The sequence below is a fragment of the Microplitis demolitor genome, chromosome 8, assembly GCF_026212275.2.
Source record: "Microplitis demolitor isolate Queensland-Clemson2020A chromosome 8, iyMicDemo2.1a, whole genome shotgun sequence".
Classification (NCBI taxonomy): domain Eukaryota; kingdom Metazoa; phylum Arthropoda; class Insecta; order Hymenoptera; family Braconidae; genus Microplitis; species Microplitis demolitor.
This window is the reverse complement of record NC_068552.1, coordinates 12,031,475-12,046,877: the sequence shown is the minus strand read 5'-3', so window position 1 is coordinate 12,046,877 and position 15,403 is coordinate 12,031,475. Positions and strand designations below refer to the sequence as shown.

General features: G+C 29.4%; 3 protein-coding genes across 5 annotated transcripts; 1 reads left to right on the top strand and 2 right to left on the bottom strand.

Annotated features, from left to right (window-relative positions):
* Positions 1 to 2,944: 2,944 nt before the first annotated feature.
* On the bottom strand, positions 2,945 to 8,919 carry LOC103579018 (uncharacterized). 3 transcript variants are annotated; one of them, XM_053741122.1, is made up of 3 exons: positions 7,876 to 8,919; positions 4,985 to 7,791; positions 2,945 to 4,895 (listed from the first exon to the last, which is right to left on the bottom strand). In XM_053741122.1, the coding sequence occupies exons 2-3, from the start codon at positions 7,694 to 7,696 to the stop codon at positions 3,213 to 3,215; spliced, it is 4,395 nt and encodes a 1,464-aa protein (XP_053597097.1). In that variant the 5' UTR covers positions 7,697 to 7,791; positions 7,876 to 8,919; the 3' UTR covers positions 2,945 to 3,212. The 3 variants fall into 3 exon arrangements, with proteins under 3 accessions (XP_053597097.1, XP_008558522.1, XP_008558524.1); XM_008560300.3 differs by lacking the exon at positions 7,876 to 8,919 and having other exon boundaries at positions 4,985 to 7,859; XM_008560302.3 differs by lacking the exon at positions 7,876 to 8,919 and having other exon boundaries at positions 2,945 to 4,892; positions 4,985 to 7,859.
* Positions 8,920 to 9,632: 713 nt separating this feature from the next.
* On the top strand, positions 9,633 to 13,901 carry LOC103579016 (adenylosuccinate synthetase). Its single transcript, XM_008560298.3, has 6 exons — positions 9,633 to 10,099; positions 11,519 to 11,621; positions 12,170 to 12,533; positions 12,726 to 13,118; positions 13,214 to 13,470; positions 13,592 to 13,901. Exons 1-6 carry the CDS (start codon positions 9,905 to 9,907, stop codon positions 13,639 to 13,641), a joined length of 1,362 nt encoding a protein of 453 aa, XP_008558520.1. The 5' UTR covers positions 9,633 to 9,904; the 3' UTR covers positions 13,642 to 13,901.
* A 56-nt stretch (positions 13,902 to 13,957) lies between these two features.
* Positions 13,958 to 15,004, bottom strand: LOC103579017 (homeobox protein MSH-B). Its single transcript, XM_008560299.3, has 2 exons — positions 14,131 to 15,004; positions 13,958 to 14,040 (listed from the first exon to the last, which is right to left on the bottom strand). Exons 1-2 carry the CDS (start codon positions 14,719 to 14,721, stop codon positions 13,975 to 13,977), a joined length of 657 nt encoding a protein of 218 aa, XP_008558521.1. The 5' UTR covers positions 14,722 to 15,004; the 3' UTR covers positions 13,958 to 13,974.
* Between the last annotated feature and the right edge of the window lie 399 nt (positions 15,005 to 15,403).

The window sequence follows — 15,403 nt, the reverse complement described above, 5'->3', positions numbered from 1 at the left end:
TTCAATTTTCTTAGCGGGAAGTTAAAAATTGTTAAGTTAAATTCTACACAAAGTCAACTATTTTTTTTTGTGCGACTCGGAATACAACGATTTTCAAAAGGTTTAAACTTTTTATACGTTTATAAATAATAATATACTTGAATTATTTATAAATAATTTGAATAGAATAAAAGTGACAAGTTTTCATACATAGTAATAAGATAAAAATATTTGAGAACGTGACATTTTAATGAATGTTTAAAACTTAAAATGTCTAATAACTCAATGTTTAAAAATAATATATTAATCTTCATTTATTCTTTAAGTAAAGAAGATTTCAGTAATCGATAATAAGTATTCTATTCATTTGTTACACTTACTTATTGAACTGATCTTGAAACATAAATTAAAAAAAGAAATATATATATATATATATATATATTTTACGATGAGTAAAATATTGTTCATATAAATCTCCAAAAATTGCGATTTAGTTAAAATAGAAAAATCTAAAAAATTGAAAAAGGTTAATAAATATTGGATAGAGATTATTAATGAATATTTGGCAACGGTAGATTTTTCCTAGATAATTATCCGAATTGCTCATTACTCATTACATATTATTGAAACTCCTTGTAATAATAATTACAACGGAAAGTTAAATTCTTATCGTGAAACTAAAAAAACAAATTTATTTTTGTTGGAAGCAAAAAAAATTTTAATTTTTAATCCCATACGTTTGAACGAACAACATAGAAAAATTATAAATTTAAAATAAATTCCAGACAAATTACAACACATTTTTAGAAATAAAAAAATAGATCAAGGCAAATTATTAACTCTTATCATTTGATAATGTACAATTTTAATGTACATTTAGTATACATACGAACATTAAAACGATATTACATTAATATAAATAATCTTAACTTATGTAATTAAAAATAAAGGACTGTTGAATTATTGTTTTTTAAAAAAAAAATTAAGAAATAAAACGATTTTTAAAAAGTACCTCAATACATAACGTTTATTAAGGTGTACACATGTTGACTTAATTGTATTATTATTAATTATTATTATTATTATTAATTTTTCTTAAGATTTTTTAAAATTGTAATTATCCTACATTAGTTATTTATTTATCTGCAATAGTATGAATAAATATTTCATACTTTGTATTTTATTATTTTTTTTGCCGAGTGAAACATTCTGTTTTAGTTTCATTGACCCTATTATAAAATAGCATTGATATACATATTTACAATACATATGTACAGTTGCTTCAATTCGTTCTATATGAAATAGACATTAATTTTTTTCTATTTCTTACGTTGTCTCTTCATTTATTCATTTATTTGTTTATTATAATTAATTATTTCAATTATTTTCATTATTTTTTTTTTACTAAACAAATTGCACGTTCGGACATCGATGTTGGTTTCTTAACTAAATTTACGAGCAATTTATTTATATATATATATATTTTTTTTTTAATAATTATACGATAGTTTAAGAATATATCCGATATATTAAATATTACAGACAATCAAGTTTATTTATTTTTTATACTGCTCTCTCGACACATATAGATTTTTTTTTCTCCACTTTCATTCTCGCTCTTTTTCTCGTAAATAATCATCATAAATTTACAATTAACATACCAACAATATTCCGAGTACTTGCGTATTATCTTCAATTAATTTACCTTAATTATTGTTTTGGTACAGCGTTGAAGAATAATTTGCGCCTAACTATTTAAATGATAATAATAATAATAATAATGTGAATGATTTATTCTGGATTCTCTCTTCAATTATTCGACCTATTAAACTTTCATACTTATTCATTTATTTATAATTTTTTTTTAATAATAATATTCATCAATTATTGAATTAATAATTAAAATACTTAAATATTAAACAAAACAAAAAAATGTCCAAACATAATAGTTATAATTATTATTAATATTAATGAATTAATTAAATTATTAATATAATCTAATTTGAATTATTCGTTTAGTTTTTATTTGCAGAGAGCAGCACACAGAACCAACACCATCAGTCTTAATATTGGAATTTACCAATAAAAATCACTTTATGCATTGCAAAAAATATAAATATAGAAGAATAACAACTAAAGTATATCGCAATTGTTATCAAGTTTGTAATTATTATTATTTTGTTGTTGTTGTTGTTGTTGTTTTTTATAAACTAGTGATAGCATTATTTATTTATTTATTTTTCATTTATCATTAATAAATTGTAAATGAGCTTATATTTGTAATTTACGGCTTAATAAACATGCATTATCAATTCAATTTGGCCGTCGTCATTATTACATATTTTATTTAAATATTAATATGTTATCATTCAATGTCACTTTGTAAAACAGTAAAAAAAAACTCACAACATCTGACATGTTGAGAATTCTCGCATTAGTAATATATATTTATAATATTTATTTTTGTTCACCATATTATTTAATGATTAATTATTTTTAATGCTTTCAATTTATTATTACTTGGCAAATTTATTATTTTATTTTGTTTATTGTTTTACGTAATCCCTGTACTCTCGTATTCAATAAAACAAAAAAAAAACGCCAATAATCACTTTTGTTAAGATTCTTATACTTTTCCACTATTTTTCTTTACCTTCTTTTACTTTTATTATTTACTTAATTTTTTTTTTATTTTTTTTAACTAATTAATTAATATTACTAAGTTAAATAGCTTAAGTAAATAGTTAGGGTCTTGAGTGGCTGAATCTGTGAATCACATTATTTAAAGACCATAAATATATATAATATATAATGAAATTAATGACGTCTAATAATTAACGTCAAAATAAATATACGTGATTATCATGTATATACTGAAAGAAAAAAAAATGTAAGAAAAAAAAAAATCAACAAAATTTCAACTAATTGAAACAACATATCGTAATAACAAAGAAAAATAATACGATTTCTTAAAACAAACACGGATAATTCTTTAAAAAAAATATATATATATCTATAATAACTATTAAGATAAAATTGGATAAAAAAATCCACAATCACAATCACTCACAATTAATTAAATATAAACCCACTGGGTGTGCATTGTCTACATTAAATTCAGACTGATTAATATTTATTATGATCATACACTGTCTTATTAAGAGTCAAGATAAAAAATAAAAAAAAAATAAAAAAATGAAATTAAAATAAAATAAAATGAATAAGTTGGCAATTTAATTTTCAGTATTTACAGGCTCACGAGCATGATGAATTCTTACGTGCTTATTATGATTTGACTTGGTACTGCTTGATTTACCGCATATGTGACACGTGTATGGTCGTGCACCACTGTGAACACGTAAATGCTCTTTTAGATAATATGACCGGTGAAAAGTTTTATTGCATACGTCACACGTGTACGCTTTATTTTCTTCATGTTCTTTAACATGTCTTAAACAATTGTATTTTCTTATAAATTGAGCGCCACAATAATTACATGTATACGGTCTTACATTTCTATGTGAGTTCATGTGTGCTGTATAATCGCTGTGACGATAAAATGCAGCGCTACACTGATTGCACTTAAAGGGTTTGGTGCTACGTGCTGCATGAGTCCATTTATGTAATTGTAAGTTCCACTTGGTACTGAATGCTTTTGAACACACCTGACACTCATAAGGACGTTCTCCATTATGTACACGCATATGAACCGACAATGATGAACGTAAATAGATGCACTTACATATTGGACATTCAACATTTTCATTTTCACGTTGAGCATCTGGTACAAAACGACGATTATGAGCCCGTCGCATATGACGTGTTAAACTAGCCATGTGTATAAATCTTTCATTGCAATAGGTACATGCTTTAGGTTTTTCATCGTGTGTTTCCTTATGCCAAGCAAGCTTTTTTTTTGTATGAAATACTTCACCACAGTGACATATATAATCTTTTAGTTTACGTTTTATATTTAAATGATGACGATTTTTATGTTGAGTTAAATTTGAGTATCTGCGGAATGTTTCATTACAGAGATTGCATTTAACTGGTGCATTACCTGTATGACCATTCATATGTTCATCTAATTTTTGTTTTGTTAAAAATGCTTTATCGCAAACTGTACATGGAAATGGTTTAATACCAAGATGACGTTTCATATGTAATTTGAAATTTTGTTTACGATAAAAATATTTACCACATTGAGAACATTCAAGTGGATGAATTTTTAAATGAGCATTAAATAAAGCAACTGAAGGAAATTCTTCATTGCATATTTGACATTTTGAAATATCATGAAGACGTCGCGCAACTTCGGTGCCATGAACACGTCTATTGTGCATCTGTAAGCTTCGTTCAGAACTAAAACGTTGTGTACACATGGCACATGAAATTTCTATACCCTGTGTTAAAGCAAGACTTTCAGTTTTTTCAACAGTTTCAACTTTACTGATGTCACTTAATTGTTGTGGTGGTTGCATTTGATGTAGCAACGGTTGTTGTTGTTGATAGGCCTGTTGAACATGTATACCAGGAACAAAAATATCCTCAAAAGGATTCATGGGACCATCGAGAAGTTTTATATCTTTTGTTTCAGATTGTTCAGCAATACCACTATTACTGCAACTATTACTTGGACCAGCTTCTTTGTGTACAGTTGTACTGTGAACACGTCGTTCTTTCGGACAATCAAAAACTTCTGAACATTGTGAACATTTAAATGTACGTTGTTTTGTTGGTGTTTTTCTATCACGATCAAGAAATAAGCTGGAAGTAAAGTGAGTAGCGAGTGAACGACTATCCAACAGTGGTACACCGGCCTCATTATCAGATCCCTCTGACTCTTCCCAGCTTTCACGTGCCATCAGATCATACGATGTCGACATACGGGAGGACTCCTGACCAACGTATAGCTGCTTAAATAAAAAAAAATATAATAAAATAAATATCAACTGTTATTATCAATATCTTTATCAAAAGTTTATAAACCGGTTAAATTTCTCACCTGCCAAGCCGAGTGTTCCGTGCAGCCGTTGCTTTCCTGCTCAGACAGCTCTCCCCTTGGTGGCATCGTCTCATCAGCCCGCATATTGACACTCTTAACTTCTTCATCAATACCTGCACCACCTTCACTGCTTGCCATTGACTGTTGACTTGTTGCACTGATTGCCTTCTGCGAGGATTCACTTATAAATGTACTAGGAACAAGAATTTGAAGTCCATCAAATTCAAATACATTCATAGGACCTGAATGGGCGTCTTCGTTGATATTAAGAAGCTCAGTCGTTGGTATGTGGTTTACTGTTTTAGTTAATGTTGATTGAAAACTCTTAGATTCGATACTTGCCGTAGTAGGTTCTATTGTTTGGGATGAACCACAATTTAAATCTGATTGATGCGTTATAACTTCACTATTAGATATTGAATAATTATCATTAGTTATTGATTGTTGCGAGTGAATTGCTGTAAATGAGCTAACATGTTCAGTAATAACAGACTGATGAAAGATTCCACTGGAATTATTTTCTGATTTTCTTACAGTATCAATACAAGCACCTTCAGATATATCATGACTTGACCTTACTACACTGTGATCAACTTGTGAACAATCAACTAGATGTTTCTGACTTCTTATTGAATCAGTACTTTCTTCATCATGACTGTCACCTTCCATGTGATCAAATGATCGCATCGAAACCGGTGATGATGGTTTACTAAGATCTCTACGTACTCGAAGACCAGAGATACCACTGATTGCTGATAATGGCGTATGAGAACGTGCATTATCAAAATCTTCATTTTGTTTAATAAATGGTGTATGTGGACTAGCTATTTCTTCAATCTCCATATCCTCTTCATCAAAATTACCACCCACACGTTTAGCTTCTTCCTCTTCTTCTTCTTCTTCTTCTTCTTCTTCCTCCTCCTCATCATCATCATCATCATCATCATCATCATCGTCATCATCATCATCATCTTCATCATTATCATTTTCTTCATCGTCATCTTCATGATCAGCATCAACTTGCAGTGCAGTAGCATCAAAACCAGCTGGATAAGAATTAAGATTTTCAGTTGAACCACACTCTGATCTTGTATAAGACCGTGATATTTTTTTTGACGCTGATACTGGAGACGCAGGCGCTGATAAACTATGTCTATACCGATATGCATAGTCCAAGTCGCATTCGTCAATAATAATCGTGTCAATGCACTTTTCCCTTTCTACGCAAGCTTCACTGTCATTAATATATTTAATTTCGTCAATTGTTGTAAAATTATTTTCTGATTGTTGTTGTTGTTGTTGTTGTTCTCCTTCTTCCTCTTCTTCTTCTTCTTCCTCTTCATCATCATCGTCTTCTTCTTCTACCTCTTCTTCTTCTTCTTCTTCCATTTGTTCTTCATTTTGGGTTGTAATTGTTTTAAGGTTAGGTTCTGAATTGGGTTCACGAACAGCATTTGTTTGCTCATGTGTCTCAACAAAACCAGACTCGATCATTGTAATAAGAAGATGCTCGAGATGTTCTTCTTCATTTTGCTGACATGTTTCTAATACCATCGGAGTTGGAGCTGAATTTATTTGTGACTCAATAGGCTTTGAAGAGTTTAATTTTTCAACATTACTCTGTTCTTGACTCTCAAATTTATCTTGTTCTTGTCTATGCTGATTTAATCGTGTATCAGTACCACTATTTTCACTGTCAATTTGACTATTATATGTAGATGAAAATCTCTGATGTTCTTGATCCTGTTGTAAATGCTGTTCATTTCTACATTGATTATTAGTATTATCAACTTCTGGTTCTTCCATATCCGGAAGAATACTCTCAGACTTTTCTTCTTCAGGCACTGCTGATTCAGCATCATTTCTCACAATTTCACTATTATCTACCGCTCGTCTCGGTGAATTACTCTGGGTTTGCTGATCTCGATGATCCAGTTGTCTAACCGAATTATCACTATCATTATCATCGTGTCGTATATCTGTTGTATTTTCTGTCGATTGTTGATTTGAATTTGTACAAGTGTCCATGTCTGGTAAAATTCTTTCCATATTTGCCTCTGAAATCATCTCAGGTATTAATTGTTTAGGTTCATTAGTACTAGTAGATATCATAACATTTCTTGTAGTTTCAGTGTTAGCTACCGTAACTACCGGCCTAATACGGGTAGTTGAAATTGCTGATACTGGTGAAATCATCTGCACAGTCGGTACCTGTTGCTGTTGGTACATGTATGGATTATAGAGCATTTGCATCATCTGATTTGCCTGAGGTGGTGCCATCGCGTACTGTGGAATCATCATAGTACCATTGTTGACAAATTGTTGATAATTAAAAGAGGCAAACTGTGGTGGCATCATTGCATTGATCGGTGGACACTCAAAGACAGGTCCAATGGGAAACGGGGCCTGCGTAGGAATGTGAGCAGCAGCAACAGCTGCTGCTGTTGGAGCTGAAGCTGAGCTTTGGGCATTGACCTGCTGTTGCGGCGGTGACGGCTGAAGGGTTTGCGGTACCTGAGGCACTTGGGTTTGAGGTAACTGAAGAGACGACAAATTTGACGACGAGCCACTGGCTTTTATCAGTGCCTCTATAACTTGTTCCTTTGGATGGGTGTCCAGGTGCCTCTGAAGACTTATACCCTCTCTGAGGTAGAGTGTACATACGGGGCATGCGACCGCCCCTCCGGTATCTGTCGTAACGCCGAGTTCCATCTTTACTGTCTCTCTTACACTCGCGTTCTAAATTATCTTGTGGTCGTAATCTGCCCTACAGTTTTTGTCCTACATATATGTATTTTATATGCGCACTATATCGAGGAGAAAAATTAATTGAAAATTAAAATTAAAAAAAAAAAAAAAAAAAAATTAAAAACAAAAAGAAAACCACTAACAATCGAAAAAAACTATATCAAGAGAAAGAGAGAGAGAGGGAGAGAAAAAGATTTTTCGTTTTAGTAATATTGTCAAGTGTCGTCAAAAGATGAATCTCTCAACCGTATTAAATTATTGTCCTTCCTCAACCTCTCTCTCTCACACTTTCCTTCCGTATCTATTTTTCTCACTTGTTTCAAGTACTCGCTCTTTCTTTTTTCTCCCTTGTTTGCTCTCGCTCACCAACCGTGTGATATTTTATTTCTTTCTAACTTATCGGTCGTGTGTGTTGTGTATCTCTGTCTTGTTCTTCACCTCCTCCTTCTGCTGCTGCTCGTTACACTGGTTTATTTGTTAATGTTAACGTATTCCTGGGGTGCTCATAGCATTACTATTATTTTTATTTCTGTTATTATTTTTTTTTTTTTTTTTAAGTGTAAAGGTTAAGGTGATAAATATTTAAGATATTTATGTGTTCGGGCCCTATCAGGCCTTTACATAAGGCCTTATACGGCTCAAGCAATAGAGCCTTAACACGGTAAGCTGTGCCCCAAAAATATCGACGTCCATGGCCGCCTCCTTCTTCAACTTCTTCTCTTCACTCTGGCAAATGCTGAATGGCAATGCAACTGAGTGAGACCAGAAAGGCACACACGACACGGGCACACACTGGCTCCGCTCTCGCGGGGGCCACAAATCGATATCCTGTTAAATCGCCAGCCTCCCCTGTTGTGTGCCACTGGTGGGCTTTATTAAATTATACCTGCGTTCACGTCGTGCCAACCCAACCGTTTGTTACACTCGACGTTATAGCTCTCTCTCTCTTCACACCATATTCCTACACCAATTATATACCACATCTATACAATATATTTATTATTTATTTAACATTTAAAATTAACAACTCACTTGCTGTATCACAAAACTATACAGTACGCATTTAACTCACGTCACTTTTAATAAGTTTTATCAAAACGACATGTTTTTTTTTTATTTATTATTCAAGTCCACTCGCAGGCCCCGAAAACACAACAGATAACACGACGATCCAGACAAATGCTCCAGCTGGGAATAAGAGCAATATGAGAAACAGCAGCAGAAACTCTATTGATTCCAGCGCCAACGACAAACTTGGACACTAAACTGACAATGAAAAAAATAATAATAATAATAAAGATTGAGAGCCAGCCGAATAAAAAAAAAAGTAGAATCAGCGTTACTCTCTTTCATATATTATTGATACTAATAAATAAATAATTTTTTATAAAATATTTTCATTAATAGTTAATGGAAATTAAAAAAATTTAATACATTTTTTTTATTGCTCCATTTTCACACTTTTGTAGACTTTGGTTACATTTCGAAAAGCGCTTATAGTGTTAGAGCCAACTTGGCGCGAAATTTCAAAATTTTTTTTGAATTTATTCAAGTGACAAAAATTACATTCAAAATAGAAAATATAACTGAAGATTCCTGATTGGACATACAAAGTTACAAAATTTTACTAAAACAACAAATTTAAATAAAAATGTTTTTATAAATTATTAAAATTTAAATAGTAAACTTCCGTGACAAAAAATTACACTACCGCTCCTTAACTCAATTGATAAAAACGTGGAATTAGATTTGAATGTCATCTATTGATAAGATGTATAAATATATTTTCGCTCTTTAAGTGTTAATGACATCTATTGTAAAAAAAAAAATTCAATATTTTATCTTGAAAGCGGATTTGCTTCTTTAATTCTTTAATATTTTTTATAGTTACTTTATTTCACGTAGGAGATGAGTGAGAGAGTGCTTCGAGTGCGGCCGTGTGATCGACTTGTACAATTAATCATACAGTAGCTTTTAGAATTAAAAATAATGATTTAATATATATATATATATATATTTAATAATAATTGTTTGCTAGAGTATGCAGTGTTACAGATAATTATTTATTTAAATATCATAGATATTATTTTTTTATTATTGATACATAAAATTATAAATTTTTATTTTGAGCATAAAAAAAATTTGGAGAATAAGTAAATCATCCAAGTAAGCATGTCTACTGCATGTCCAAGAATTCAACACGCGAATGGCGAAGGAAATCTTGCATCACCCAGAAAAAAACAACGAACAACTCCTGGACAACTTGCTAAAGTAACCGTCGTCCTTGGGGCACAATGGGGTGACGAGGGAAAAGGAAAAGTTGTTGATATGCTTGCTGATGACGCTGATATTGTATGCCGGTGTCAGGTAATTTATTTATTTATAAAATTATTATTACAATAAAATTATTTATTCATTTATTTTTATTCAATTAATTATTTAATTTATATATTTTTAAATAATTATTAATAGTAATTACGGTAGTACAATTATAATCAAGTTTTTCAAGGTCTCATTAATCTGTTTCATTTGGCTTCCTCTATTGTATAGCGCGTGACTTAGTAAACTATTAGTTCCAACGTACTATTAAGTCCGGGCAATAATGTATATTTATTTATTTTTTTTATTAGCCATTAAATTTTTATGCATGATGTAAATTATTATTTATTTGAAAATTGCATCAACAATTATTATTAATATACTACAAAAGTAGATAGTGTCATTAATTTTTAGCACTTGCTTTTGTTGTAGATGAGCTAGAAAATTTAAACGTCTACGAATGATGAAATAAGACCTTGGCAGTAATCGAGGTTGATATTTTTAGCATTTAACTTCTCACCTTGAAAAATTTTATATTTTTTCATTATTTTTTTTTTTCTTTTATCTATAACTATTGTTATTGAGTGTACAAATACAGACTTTATAACTTTATTTTATCTATCGTCTATGTTAAATAAAATTAATTGTAAGCTCATATAAAATGATTACATTAGTATTATTATTATTATTTCTTTTTAATTTTTTAACACAGGATGCTCGAAAGATTAATAGCATTAATATTATTATAATAATCTTATTATTTTATTTTTTAATTACAGCTTATCATTTATCTTGTTACGACAAATTAATCAATAATTTAACGCATTTTAATTTTTCATATCAATTGCTAATTTATTTGGTTTTTTTTTCTTCATACATTTATAGCAAGAAGATAGTATTGTTATTGTCTGATGAAATACAAATAAAAGACATAAGTTATATAGTTTATTTAAAAATCTTATAATATGAATAGATTATAAATTTATGTCAATTACTGAGAGGAATAAAAAAATTATAATTTAGATAGTCATGGTATCCTTATCTACGAGTAATTTTTTCAAGACTGTACTTTATCAAATGTCAATGTGTGATAAAATTTTGATGTTAAAGTCTAACTGAAGTCTGAATTCTGTTATAAATTTTAAAGACTCATAATGAGTAATTTCATTAATAGATAACAATGTAATCAATCAACAATGTATTTACTTAATTAAATTTTTTTTAATAATGTACTTGAAAATAATCAAATTTTCATAATTAAAAATTTAAGTATATATTTTTTATTAAATTATTTATTCAATATTAAAAATTTTTATTTTTATTTATGTTAAATAATAATTTTATATTTGATTCTTTAATTACATTGTTATCTGATATCTTATCTTTATAATCATAAATATTTATGTACATGTGATGCGGTGTGTTGTGACTCATGTCATGTTTGAACAATACTGAATATTATTTCAGGGAGGAAATAATGCAGGTCATACGGTAGTTATCAATGGCGGTCAATTCTTTTTTCATCTACTACCTAGCGGAATTATTAATCCAAGATGCAAATCCATTTTAGGTAACAATTTATTTAAATTAATGGAGCATCTCAATTTATTTTTTTATCATATACTTATCTCTCTCTCTTTCTGTCATTAAATGAGACACGTACATTTCCCTATAAATTTTCTTCATAATAAATTAAAAAAAAAAAAATACGAAAATTAAATTTTAATATTTTCATACCTCAGTAAAGTCAACATAATTTTATCTTTATTTTTATAATTCAAATCAAAATTTATCTATAAATTACTGTATGACGTTAATTTTAAATAATTATTTATAAACTAACTCCCAATTTATTACTTATTTTTTAACTATGTCATGTCTAATGTCAATTAAGTAAATTGCTCAAGGCAATAAATTAAAATGAGTTCAAATTTTCATGTCAACGTTAATACATTTTATCGATTTAATAAATAAAAAATATTTTTATTTAAAAATAAGTTAATCGATTATGATTTCGTTAAAAATATCAACGAAATTAATTATTCATTAATAGTTAATAGTAATGGTGTATGTTGTTTAATGATTATTGTTTTTAATAAATATTTGAATTTATTGTAGGAAATGGTGTAGTGATCCATATTCCCGGATTGTTTGAAGAATTGGAACAAAATGAAGCTAAAGGTCTTAAAGATTGGCAAAATAGGCTCATTATCTCCGATCGTGCACACATTGTTTTTGATTTTCATCAACAAGTTGATGGTATGCAGGAAATGGAAAAAGGATCACAATCATTGGGCACTACGAAAAAAGGAATCGGACCAACTTATTCAAGTAAAGCTACAAGGAATGGTCTACGTATCGGTGATTTGATGGGAGATTTTGATAAATTTGCTGAGAAATTTAACACTTTAGTTGCAACGTATCAAAGAATGTTCCCATCATTGCACGTCGATGTAAAATCTGAGTTGGAACGATACAAAGGGTATTAAAATATGCATACATAAATATATATATTTATACTTTTTTTTTATCGGTCATGTTATTTTAGTTTATTGACTTTTAATCTCAATGATGTCACATATTTTTAATATAATCTTAATTACTCCGTTATTTTAACTATTTTTTGAATAAATTAATTAAGCTGATAAACTAAGTTAATAAATATTTATTGTAGATATGCTGAACGAATAAGGCCACTGGTTAAAGAAACAGTACATTATTTACATACTGCACTTAAAGATGGACAAAAAGTTTTAGTAGAAGGAGCTAATGCTGCAATGTTAGATATTGACTTTGGTACATATCCATATGTAACAAGTTCAAATTGTAGTATTGGTGGTGTTTGTACTGGGCTTGGTTTACCACCATCAACTATTGGAGAAGTTATTGGTGTTGTTAAAGCATACACAACAAGAGTTGGTGATGGTCCTTTTCCAACAGAATTACGAGATTCAACTGGTGAATTGTTACAATCACGTGGTCATGAAATTGGAGTTACAACAAATCGTAAAAGACGTTGCGGTTGGCTTGATTTGGCACTTTTGAAATTTACTTATATGGTCAATGGGTCAGTATTAATATCATAAATATTTTTTTTTAATAAGTTAAATCGCTTAATTAATTGTTAAAATAAATTTAATAATTTTTTTTTTTTTCATGTAGATACACGTCAATTTGTTTAACAAAGTTAGATATTCTTGATACATTGCCAGAATTAAAAGTATGCATTGGTTATCGTTATAATGGAAAAGAAATTGATTATTTTCCAAGTACTGCTTCTGAATTAGCTAAAGTTGAGCCTATTTATGAAACGATTGAGGGCTGGAATTCAAAAACTGAAGGAGTACGTTCACTTGATCAATTACCTCCCAATGCTCGTAAATATGTACAATTAATTGAAGATAATTTAAACGTTAGAGGTAAATATAAAATTTTTTATTTATTTTATAAAAAATACATAAATATATAATTTGTATATTACAATTTTTCATTTTAATAATAATAATAACTAAATTTATTTATGGTTTTTTTTATTTTCAGTCAAGTGGATTGGTGTTGGAGCAGGCCGTGAAAGTGTTATTACTCTCTGACGATTTAATATTCTTAGAAAATTTTTTAAACGCACCATTTTTAGTGTATCTTTAATGATAATAACAATAATAATTAAAATAATAACAATAATGGTGATGATGATGAATGTATTGATGATAATAACAATTAGAAAGAAGCTGATGCACGCACAATGTAATTTTAAAATGAGGCTTATTAATGGAGAGTCATCTGATATGATTGTTATTTATCAATTTAATTAATTGTAACATATTATTAATCATATTGATATTGCCTGTACGGGTAATGAAAATTAAACAAAAAAAAAAATTAACTTTTTAATTGAAAATATCACGTATTTAATTATTTTAAATTTAACTACTGGTTACTTGGGTTTCTCTTCTGTCTCGCGCTCGACGATTTTGAAACCATATTTTTATCTGTAAAATCACATTATGCAAATAACAAACATTAAATAACATATTTATTTTATTTATACAATTATAATTATAAATTTAATCAATACTCACTCGGTTGTGAGGTAAACGTAAGATTGTTGATAATTGCACAACATCTTTACGTGATAGATAAGCATTTTTTTTATATTTCTCTTCAAGGGTTTGCAATTGAATTGAGGTGAATGGAATTCTCGGATGAGTCGCTGGTTTTCTTTTACAAATTTTACCGGCTAATGATTTTCTCGGCAGCTTTGGTGGCCGATAACGTGTACACTGAAGCCAAGAAAGATTTTTACTCGGAATTAATTCATTATTTTCACGAGGTAATTCACACTTATCATTAACTGATTTAATTAATTCACTTGTAGATGATACCGATGAAGATGATGATGCACAAACTGTTTCACTGGCAACTAATTTTAATTTCGTCCTCGACAAATCTCTATTGTCACCCGTACTCGTGTCATCAATTGATTGATTACATTCATAATGAAATTGACTTGTAACATTAAAATTTTCTGGAATATGTATTCTGTTTTCTGTCAATCGCGTGGTGATTATATTTAAGTTTGGCAACTCATTGGTTTTACGTGAACTACGTGCAAGAATACGAGCAATACTAAAATCACTGGATCTTTTATTAGGTTTATGTGATCCAGACATTTTTTGGCGATAAACTAAAAATCTTAGTAAGACTACCCTTGGTTTATATATATCGCTGAATCAAAAGCCTAGAAAAAGAAGGGATGAAGTACCATACGCCGAGCGTCTATTTGCTCTTGTTGCTAAACAGTATCTATTTCGCGATGAATCTGAATTAACCGCATAGTTGCACATTATGACTATCACATTGCACAAGTTTGTGGGGTGATACCGTCCATCATTTTGTTGGTAGCCCCCATACCTGCTCATTGTTGTGTATGCTCTTATACCAGTGTATTATATCTATTGGGGTATCTACCCCAGGAGCCGTAAACCGCCAATAATAACAATGTAATTGATACCACTGGCGGTTTCTTGGGATGTGATCCGCTACTGTTATTGGACACATCTCAATAGACCAGATGTCTCAGTTCAAGAGAGCTTGCATAATTCAAAAGCCACAGGGGTCATCTAATCCGTTAATATGTCTAGTATAAACATACAAGCTGCTTTACTTTGTTACTTTTTTTTTAAGCTTATTATTTCGTTCTTTTTTTTCTGCCTCTCTTGAGTATTATATATTTTTAATCTTAGATATATATATATATATATATATATATATATATATATATATATTTATATTCCTAAATGGTTAATTAATATGAGTACTTTTATATCTATGTAAGCTTCTTAAGAACTAGAT

Excerpts from the sequence above, each read along its gene's own strand:
- LOC103579018 (XM_053741122.1), bottom strand. The coding sequence starts at position 7,696 with ATGGAACTCGGCGTTACGACAGATACCGGAGGGGCGGTCGCATGCCCC. Across the intron at positions 4,896-4,984 it reads CGGAACACTCGGCTTGGCAG|CAGCTATACGTTGGTCAGGA; the intron begins GTGAGAAATTTA and ends TTTTTATTTAAG.
- LOC103579016 (XM_008560298.3), top strand. The coding sequence starts at position 9,905 with ATGTCTACTGCATGTCCAAGAATTCAACACGCGAATGGCGAAGGAAAT. Across the intron at positions 12,534-12,725 it reads GAGTTGGAACGATACAAAGG|ATATGCTGAACGAATAAGGC; the intron begins GTATTAAAATAT and ends TATTTATTGTAG. Across the intron at positions 13,119-13,213 it reads TTTACTTATATGGTCAATGG|ATACACGTCAATTTGTTTAA; the intron begins GTCAGTATTAAT and ends TTTTTCATGTAG.
- LOC103579017 (XM_008560299.3), bottom strand. The coding sequence starts at position 14,721 with ATGTCTGGATCACATAAACCTAATAAAAGATCCAGTGATTTTAGTATT. Across the intron at positions 14,041-14,130 it reads TACGTTTACCTCACAACCGA|ATAAAAATATGGTTTCAAAA; the intron begins GTGAGTATTGAT and ends GTGATTTTACAG.